We start from the raw sequence: 10,374 nt of genomic DNA, 5'->3' as shown, positions 1-10,374 counted from the left end.
TCCTGCTGTTACCAACAGCAAAATGCCTGAAGAGGATATTACTTTATCATGTCCCCAAGTTACCTGCATCACAAAATTACTATACATCACAAAATAAAAATTAAAAAAAAAAAAAACCCATAGCCTTTTGCACTTTCAAAGCATACTTTATACATAGTATCCAAAGGGGTACATCTGGGAAGAGTCGTACTGCACACCCCTTAGAACTCCAAGAGAAACTTGGGAAAAGAAAGGAACTAGCCAGCTCCCTCATCAGGGGTGAAAGGAGGGGAGGGAGGGAAAGGGGGAGGAAATAACCCCTTTGTTAAAGTTTCCAAATGTGTCTAATGCACTGATCTCCAACCTTTTTAAGTAGGAGATCACCTTTGGCATTTAAAAACAACCCAAGATCTACTGTGCACCACTGCCACCTCCCCTGCCCCCCACCCAGCAGATAAATCTGTGGGGAGGGAAGGGGGGGAGGGTAGATCAAGGCAGAGGGAGAAAAAGTTATTTGGGGGGCACACCTCCCCAGCAGGTAAATCCCACCCGGCCAGGGCCCCACTCAACTTACCCCTGTGGCACTATCCCTCTCTGCGAGAGCCTCTATCTAGCCCCAACCCCTTCCCTCCCCCACAGACTGACCTCCTGGGCAGGGCTCACCCATGCATGCACGTGGGCACTCAGCCCCCCACCCCAGCCTCGGATCGACTCCAAGAGACTTTAAGACCGGTGGATCGAGATCCACTGGTTGGTGACCACTGGTCTAATGACTGCTGTGCCAGGTATTCCAGATTAATCAAGTGAGCTGGATTCTGTTCTTAGTCTTCTAAGCAGGTACCTGTGCAACCTCTTTGTTCCAAGTCAGGGGTTATCAACTGGGAGTACTTGGAAAAGTGCTAGGGGGTACGGGCGGATGGGCAGGGCCAGAGCACTGCCACCCACCACCCTGCACGTCTGCCTCCCAGGAGCAGGGCCGGGGGGGTGAGGTGAGCAGCTCCCTTCTGCAGGCTGCACAGGTGCCACCCAGCTGGCCGGACACGGGAGAAGGGGAGTTTGCACATGGCGGTTGCTGCCATCACCTCCCCAGGCCACTGCTGCCACATGCAAGCCCCTCTTCCCCCCCCCCCCCCCCCCATGTCTGGCTGCCACCACCAGAAGGGGTACACTCCTTAAAAAAATGCTGAAAACCCCTGCTTTAAGTGGGTTGCATGAGTAGCAACATTTGGCTTGGAGAAACCTGGTCTCTGGGTGGCATGTAAGAAGGAACCACCCATCTCATTCTCTGATCCCATGGCGGAGTGTGTTTTGGTAGTTAAAGATACCCTGGCAAATATATTTTATATGGAATTCAGCAAAACAAAAAAAACACAGGGCAGTGCTATTTCCAGTTCATAACTATGTGTTTACACTAATCACCCCTGTCAGGTATCTCAGGGTTTCATGGGTGCCACAGCAAACCCCAGACGGAGAATTGTCTCACGCTGTCCTTCCCCCATATGCAGTGTTTTAGATGATTAATTTACTGGACTAAAGAAAAGAAACTGGCATGTAAAACTTAACTTAGATTTTTCTGAACCACCTGTTCTCCCCCAAAGTACTTAGTTATAAAAAGGCAGATATCCTGGGTACATGGGTAGAATTTTTTAGCTATTTAGTTGTGCATTAAAATGTATACAGCATGTACATGCAGTTGTATAGTCTCTTGCTACTAGAGGAAACTGAACTAATTATTTCTGCAGGTACTTCTGAGGATTCAAAAAATTCACTAGAGGGATAATGCAAATGTTTTCCCAACAGAGATTTCAAGGGTTCTTTTGTAATTCAGAGGCAGGATTCCTTCATAAACTTGCCCAGTTTCCACTGAATTTCAACTTAGTCATATTTCAGTCAAATACTCAGATTTAGGACCATTTTCTACTTATGGCCTAAATTAGATTAGCCGAGAGAGAAGAGCTAGACTTTATTGGCCAAGGCTGAAGCCACAGACTGACAGTCTTTGAAAAGAATATTTGGCCAACCTTTGCTATGCTCTACCAATCAAAAAACTGGTATATTCTGCATTTTAGCTCAACTGTTACCTTTAGGACAAATAATTCTTACTAAGTCATTTATCCAGAAACTGCCTTAATATACCCAGTTCTCATATGGCAAATCGTTAGCACTTCAGAAGCACCAGTCTTACAGAATCATCCATGAGTATGCTTGTTGGCTTTTGAAGCAAGGTTTTGCCTTAAGACCCACATGTGCCAGAATTGACTAAGGATGGTTGGCATGCAGATCACTGAATCCTTTTTGTGGTAGTTTGTATCAGAAGTTTCTGATGTTATAATGTATGTAGACACCCTGTTGGAGGCCAAGTAGTAGATACACAGTCAGTGTCAAACCCACTTGCGAAAATATTTGCAAGCCAGTAAATCAATCACTCTGATCTGAATACGGTTACTATTTAGTGTCTTTTCCTTGTACTTCAAGGCTTGTTGCTTGTATATGGTGGCTATATTATGCCACCATATACGAGTGAAAAACAAAACACCGGAGAAAAACATTTAACTAAAATGCTAGTCAAATACTAACTCTCGCCCCCCTCCAAAAAAAAAAAATTAAAAAATTGTAGGTGTTTAACAGACGTTTGGAAGCAGGACATGAGTTTGTTATGATCTAACTGGCCACTGTCTTCCCAGTTATCTATCCATAAGCAAAGTGAGTGAGTTTAATGCTAGCCAAATGTAACATATGCTCCCAGAATGGGTTTAACAAAGCACAAACTTGCCTCAACCCTGACATGGAAACTTCTTCCAGGGTAAAAGAGTAAAAAAGTTAGACTAGATGACCCTTGAGACCTCTTCCAACCTTTGTACAATCTTTGTAGGTATTTACCTCTGTACCACAAGAAACAGTAGTTTGAAGCTATGTTTTCAGGAAACAGACTCTCTGCCAGTGTCCCCCAACACCCTCTCTCAAAGCCAACCTACCTCATGCACATTTCTACCATCTTTCTTGCCATTCTAAACATTTTCCCTGTTAACCTTACTAGTCTGTCTTTGGCTCAGAGGTTTGCTTACTTCCATCATTTTAAAATTTGACTCCTTTCCTTGATTCCATTTTTACTATTACCATCACATTCTGTCTCCCTTAAACACATGTTGTAGCTATACCAGCACTAGCTAGTGAAGGTAGAGAGAAAAAAAAAAAAAAAGAGTGTATATAGCAGCTTCTAGATTCCCTGAAAAACTGAGTTGGCCTACCTGGCCCAGTTCATCTTCAACTTTGTGTTGAACCACCCAGGGTGGCAAGTAGGTCTGAATTCTTTTGATGCAGAAGGAACACATCTGACTTTCAGGAAAGTGCTGCTGTTCTATGACAGGTGACATTCTTGTGCTGCAGTATGGATGAGGAGCAGTAGGGTAACTAAGGATAATAATGAAGGATTTTTCACCAGCCTCTCTATAATACAGAGTTGGAGTTTTAGGGAATTAGCTTCCCAGTAGCAGGCAAAAAGCTTTTCATTTGAATTGGGTAAACAATGCTGAAATATCACTAGCAAGTGGCTGACCCAACTCAGTTCCGACTGTCCATGTTCAAGAATACAGTTTAATTCTTACATATTTAAATACAACTTTATTAAGAGTTTGCAGAGCTATCTAGTCTGCTTATATTTTACAAGTTGGTTACTTCAAGTTTATATATGGAGATCCTGTTAGCTCACCGATGATTAAGAAGTTAGACCAAACTGAAAACCAATGTCCTAGTCAGACTAGAAACAGTCCCTAAAACAAAAAAAATAATGTTGCTTGCAGAGGAGAAGGATGAGATGAGAGCATTCCCTTAGAAACCCAGTTAATTTTAAAGTCACGTGTCACTTTTAACAAATGAAGTAAATACATTTTGTCAACGCAACTAGACCTGTCAGAAGACAAAAGGAAAAAAAACAGGACCAAATGAGTTAACTACCCAACAGTAAGAGAAGTGAATCTTGTTGAAACTGAGCCAAAAGGGGTCATTCAGCTTGAAACCCATCTCCTCCAATAGCTTGAGAAATCTATTTTTGTTAGCAAGTTAAGAAAATCTAGTAATCAAAGCACCGTTAGTGCCAACCAGTTCCAAACCCCACATTCTCAACAAAAAACCAGCCCAACCCCCACCCCCACCCAAAGACTTAAAAATAGACTGCAAGGTATAAGCTATTTACTTTTGTGACCAAGGAAGCCTAGCCATTTTGTAAGACTTTGTGACTGGGGCTGGGAGGACTCCCCTTTGAGAAGAAGACCCCGCAGCCCTCAGTGCCCAGACATAGGAATGCTTTCACGAGAAAGTGAAATCCTATGACAGACACCACTGCCGCCCATCAATCTAGGAATATAGCTGCATAGATGAACCTAAACCAATTCTTCTTCTTTCAACTGCCAAGCAGACAAAGCTGGTAAAGATTTCTACGTATGTGACTGCAGAGGATATTGTTGGTTTAGAGTTCATAAACAAAAGCTAGTAGGTTTGAAGAGTTTCCTATAATGCCAGAAAAAAGTAAAGTTGAGAGAATCTTCTAAGTCTCCTTTCCCTTGTTTTACAGGGGGTGGGATAAATCTGCTGGGCACATCTAGAATGTCTTTGTTCTCACCTTAAATAAATATGAAGGTAGCAAACAGCTGTCTTTTCTCCAGAAGCCACTAAATCTAATATAGCAAACCCAATTCAACATTTGTGTCACTCTCTTCCTCAGCTTTCACTCATTTGTTATATTTCCCTAACTCTCTAGAGTCAATCTTCTTTGGCAGAATGTCTTAAAAACAAACAAAACAAAAAATCCTTCTACCTTGGGTTTCCTCACTGCTAGCAATTAGGCACAAGCTGAATCTTGAATCTTGTGGGTGGGAAGGAACGCAGAATCAAGAATAGGTTAGGGAAGTAATAAAAGGTCATTCTTGGGTTGGAGAAACAGTATACAAGTGTTTGAGGTGTGTATATAAATTGGCACTTCCTGGCCCTACTTATAAAAACCTATTTACAGTTTAAAACAAGGGTAATATGTAGGCTTCTTCAGTGCTCCATTAGCAGAATTATTCCCCCCCAAAATAAATATTCATCCCAAAAGAAACTGCTGTTTATGCCATAAAGTACAGTTAAGTATCTGCATGTACATGAAAGCCTGCCTACTGTATTTAAAAAAAAACCACTATGTGGGGATATCATTTAGAGATATTAGGGGCATCTCTACTGGAACTGAGCAATACTTTATCACAGGATAAATAGTAACTATGAACAGCATTTAAGAGCACAGGTATTTTAAACTGAAGTATGCTTTATTTGGGGGGGGGGGGAGATTAGCTACAAAAAAACTGGCTGTTTGTTGATACTTCCTTTCACTCTGGGTTTAATTGCAAAATGGGTTATAAGTGACAAAGGTAATTCCTGGTCTGGAGAAAGTGTTCCCACGTTTGAGATTCAATTTCACCACCTGTTACTTTAGGACAGCCCACACAGCTTTTCTGTATTACCCTTACTTATAAAAACCTGTTTAAAAGTAAGAACCGGAAGTGCCAATTCTCACAGGTATATTAATTTGAGTCATATCATGTACAACAATCAGTTCATCCAAGATTTCTACTCCCCCTCCCCACTCATCCCAGTACCACTTATTCCATCTGAAATAGCAAGCCAAACTGTCCTTATTTATACCATGCAACCCTTTTAGTTTCTGTACTGTTGCTCAAATGTGATTCAGGACAGAATTTGGCCCAGAAGTTGTTTGCTGTTGCTGCAAATGTAGCAATAATATTTTTTTTGCAGAAAAGTTGTTGTTACTTTGTTTTATTTCTAAAAGAAAAACAAAACAAAACAAAAAAAACCAGATTGAGAAGTTACCAGAATTCTTCAATGCAGGTGATTCAGGTGGAGAGACGTTCACATTTGGTGACAGATAGAGGTAGTTTCTGTTAACTCCAGCATTGAAGTCAAATGGCGATTTATAATCCTCATATGAATCCATATCCTTTCGATCCTTTCCAATTAGTTCAAACTGCATGGCTTCTTATCTCAGCACCCAGAGAAGCATTCATCCCAATTGCCAGTACATAGCCCCATTCCCTCAAAAATTCAAGCCATATGATTTAGAGATGCTATACCTTCCAACTCGGCGCTGTCCTCAGACAACTTTTGAGATTTCTTTAATGATTGGGTTCATTACACCCATTTAATAAGTTACTTCTGCCCACATCGTAGCTGGTACAGTCCGCACAGCACGCAGTTATGTTTCTGTAAATCTATAACCTGGGCTGGGTTTAAAAAAACAGAACGTTCCTTCAACAAACATTTGCTGCATATTGCATGCACAGGCTTCTGGAAGGTCTTGCTCTGCTGCAAAATTACATCAGGAATTTTCAATCACTTAACTGTAAATGTCAGCTGACTGCAGTTGCCTCAGGATATCCTTAATCTTCTAGGACACAAGAAGATTACTAGCCATAATCCACCCTGTGTGCCATCTGTGTTGGCCTTTTTCCTTAATAGAAAAGAGTTCTGAACGTGCAGCTTCCCCATTTCTCTTGCTATTTTTGGTGTGGCAATTGTCAGCCAGAATCCAGGTATTGTTGTTACTAATGAAACATTACACTTAGTGCAAGCTTAGCAATATTATAATATAGCGCCAGTCTCTAGGGTTTAAAATAAGTAGACTCATTTAAGGAAAGGGCTGTGTACACGCTTGCAACTTTCTCAAGATAAGGTAGGTTGCCCCATCACTTGTATGAATTCTGTTTCTCAGAGCTTTGATAGCTAGGGCAGCAACAAAGCAGCTTCTCTTTTGCCTCCTAAGGCCTGTACCATGACATTCCATAAGTCTGTTACAGAAAGACAGAGTGCTCTAGAAAAGCCCCACTAGCAGTACAACTATCTTCCTCCTTGTTTCAACCATCTTGGCTAGGGACAGATGTTACACATAAACCGGTTTAAGTGATCAGAAACTGGTTTAAACCATAGAACGGAAGCTCAGAGCACATAAACCAGTTTCAAAGTGGCTGAAACTGGCTTAAAGATAAACCTGGTTGAATGTAGTATCAGACTTAACTGATTGGGTCAAACCGCTTTATGGAACTTCTGTCCCAGACCCCTTCCTGGTTCAAGCTAAATCACAACCCCCCAGCATGCTCTGCAGGTCTGGGCTGGGCTGTCTGCTCCAGCAGAGAAGGATGCAGGGGAGAGGGAGGGTTAAACCCCACTTCTCCTGAGTACACAGCTGCCTTGCCCTGCTAAACTTACTGGGGGCTCACAACTGTGGACTACAAATCCCAGAGGCACCTGGAAGCAGGAAAAGGAAGTGAACACACAGCCCATGCTGGCTATGTGCCAGAAAGCAATGCTCTAGCCTCCCTGGCTTCTGGCCTCAGCTACTGCAGGCATGTGGCTGTATTTCCTGAGTCAAAAGTAAATATCTGTTCAGTTATTTCTCAGTTAAATCTCTGCGGCTTAGACTAACCTGCAAAGACTGAACTGATTCAACCTTGGGCTTTTTGACTATCTGTACTTAGCCCTCATGTCAAGTGTATAAACATGGTATTTACAAGAACATGTGATGGTAGAACCCAAATGCTCTCATTCCACTGGAGTTCTACCAGGCCACTGAAGAACTTTCTTTCTTTCCGAGCAGATTTCTCCCTCAACCAACCAGAGCGCCAGATTCCAATAGCTTCCAGGGACGTAGCATTTCTACAAAGGCCAAATTGTCTTTGGGGAAAGAAACTGCTGCTAAAATTAGAGCCACAGGACCATGGTGAGATTACACAGTAAGGTATACCCCACACTTCTCTGCCAGTGGGAGACAACCATGACTGACTGCCTTCCTCAGAATGAACAGGGATAGCTCTTGGATGAGTTGCAAGAAAGCGCTTCCTAAGAGGAACTCTGTGCAAATGGAAAGGGCAGAGTATTTTTTTTCCACAGAGAAGGGAGGAGAAAAAAAAAGGAAGGAGACACACATTGTTCCCCTTGGATGAAAGGAATTTCTAGAGAATAAAAGGAAAATACAGTTAAACAAAGCAGGAGAGGAAGGGAGGAATGGAGGGGAGGGTGGGGAAAAGGGAGAAGAGTAGGGGTTAAATGCCTTTGGAGAGTGGAAAGCAAGCAGGGTATTTTTTTGTTAGTTTGTTTTTTACCATTAAGTTTACCATGTCAGAGTTAAGTACCACACTAAAGACCAAAGAGTTGGGGCAGCTGTTAAGTATATGGCAGGAAGATGCAACTGGAAGCTTTCGCTGCTGATTAAAGTTGGTTGTAGTCAGCACCAGCCAATCCATGGCTTGTAAGCCACATGCTGTTTGTGAAGTAGCTTGATGTGGCTCTTGCAAAGCCAAAGACATTGATCCTTAAAATGCCCTACCACAGCTCTTTTCCTGGATTGGGGAACCACTGGAAGCAGAGATGCAACATGTAGGGTTTCCACCTGGAGTCAGAGATGACCAGATAGGTATGCATACAGGTGCTAGGACATCCACACAAATCGAGCCTGTGGGTCACAGGTTGTAGACCCACAATTTATACAGATTTGTTTTCACAGCTGTTGACTTGCTGCAGCTCTTTAGTGAGGCTTTTGGGTTCCCATCAACACAGAGCCTGGGGGCCAAAGGGCAGAAATTAGGTCTGCTTAAGCCTTTATCTTGCAGATGTCCTCACAGGTGCTTAAACATTTGCACACTATGTAGCCCCACAAAAGAATTATTATTATTATTATAATTATTATTATTATTGATAAGCGTTATTATGCTGCCTCTTAAAGCCTGGCTAAAGTATAGGCCTCAGAATGAAATCTACTGTTATGGCTCACATCTTAGTCCAACTGTTCAAACAGTGGCTCCTACCCATGAAAAGATTCAACATCCCTCCCGTTTGGTTGTCTGTCCTCTACTACAAAATGACAGCTGAGGGTATCCAGAACTTCACTACATTGATTGCTGGAATCAGTTTTCAGTTACGGCATGGCAAATTTATAAACATTTCTTTGCTTCTCCCTTATCCCCGCCCCCCCCATCAGTGAATTTACAGTGCACAATGATATATGTCTTCAGCTGTCATTTTACCACATAAAACCCATAAACCATGGTCCTGTTTGAGCCACCAGACTACCTACTTGTAGGTATGAAAAAAGCATATTCAATCTATTGCACCTCTTATCTGCAGGGCTGTAGCATACTTAGAGAACATTGTTTGGACTTGTGAAATGCAAAACTATATTGCTAAGTTTTCTGATAGGAATATGATGTTGACATTTCAGCAATCATGGGAGAGAGAGGCTGAATGAAGGATGGTTTGAAATATGGAGGAAAGTCAAGTAAAAGTAGTTTTCTAAGGGAAGTTTTAAGCTTATTACATTTGCCTACTTTTATTCTAGATGTCAATCAGTATAAGTCTTCCAACATGCACAGAGAACTGTTCTCCAATATAAACTGTTCTCATCAAAGGAGTACACAGAACTAGAGCAAGATTTCACTAGCATCCTCTGGGTATTTCAGCATGAGGATTCAATAAGAGTTGGTTTTCCCTTGGAGTCCATAACAATTAGGTAGGTCTAAAACAGAAACACACAAGCAAAAAAAAAAAAAAAAAAAAAAAAAAAAATCATGATTTCCCTTGATATAATTTATTGATTATTTTTACTGGTTTATGCTGCCCTTTCCATAGAAAGGGCTCATGGCAGCTTACAGCAGTAAAAACAGAAATTTATTTTAATAATTTGTTTTGATTTTTAAAAGTTGAGTGTCACAAAACAAATTCCCACCCCACAAAGTAAAGAGCAATCCACTCCACTGGCCTACTCCCACTCCCTGCCTCTGACCTAGAAGAGCATCCCCGCACCCAGTGCAATCCAGCCTTCCTTTCCTAACTCCACAAATTCACTACAGGCAACCCCTGCTTAGCACTCTTAATTGGTTCCGGGAAAACCGAGCGCTAAGCAAAACAGCATTAAGTGAAACCCATCTCCCCACAGGATTTAATGTAAATAAATATAGTTGGTTCCACACAACCTGCAGGCCCAAACCCCATGCTCCTGCTTCCCCGCCCTGGGCCCTACCAGCCAGGGATTTACAGCAAGGAGGCAGCGAGGCTCCAGCCGGCATGGGGGAAGCAGTGGGGCCAGCTGCCTGCCAGCGCTCGTACCCCACTCCACCCAGCAGGGGCTCCCTCCAGGACACCCAGCACTGGGACTATCTGCCACTGCCAGATTGCTGCAGGCTCATGAAGGTGTCCATGCCCGTGGACGAGTGAGTGACTGGAACAGGGCACGGGTCCAGTCCTGGCCCCACTGCGTCCGGGGACAATGCACACGTGGCCTGCCACTCCCGCCTCCCTGCCAAACCAGGTGTGCTCATGCCCCCTGCCCACCTGCCCCTTCTTGCTGCCGCCAAC

At 42.8% G+C, this 10,374-nt stretch overlaps 1 protein-coding gene across 4 annotated transcripts in view; it reads right to left on the bottom strand.

The window, feature by feature from the left end:
• TPD52 (tumor protein D52) overlaps positions 1-10,374 on the bottom strand; it is a 54,111-nt gene that overhangs the window by 18,294 nt on the left and 25,443 nt on the right. The window contains exon 2 of one of the 4 annotated variants that reach the window (XM_025216572.1): positions 3,228-3,360. The exons of 1 other annotated variant lie outside the window; for it this stretch is intronic. Coding sequence is in view for 1 of the 3 variants with exons in the window: in XM_025216570.1 (XP_025072355.1) it covers positions 5,842-6,001 (160 nt within the window). In the remaining 2 variants the exon portion in view is untranslated. Of the gene's footprint in view, positions 1-3,227; positions 3,391-5,841; positions 6,096-10,374 lie in introns of those variants that run through there. 2 more of the 4 variants (XM_025216571.1, XM_025216570.1) reach the window with 2 other exon arrangements.

Source organism: Alligator sinensis, unplaced genomic scaffold (genome assembly GCF_000455745.1).
Source record: "Alligator sinensis unplaced genomic scaffold, ASM45574v1 scaffold910_1, whole genome shotgun sequence".
Classification (NCBI taxonomy): Eukaryota; Metazoa; Chordata; order Crocodylia; family Alligatoridae; genus Alligator; species Alligator sinensis.
The sequence above is the reverse complement of the archived record's forward strand: the minus strand, read 5'-3'. Positions and strand labels throughout refer to the sequence as shown.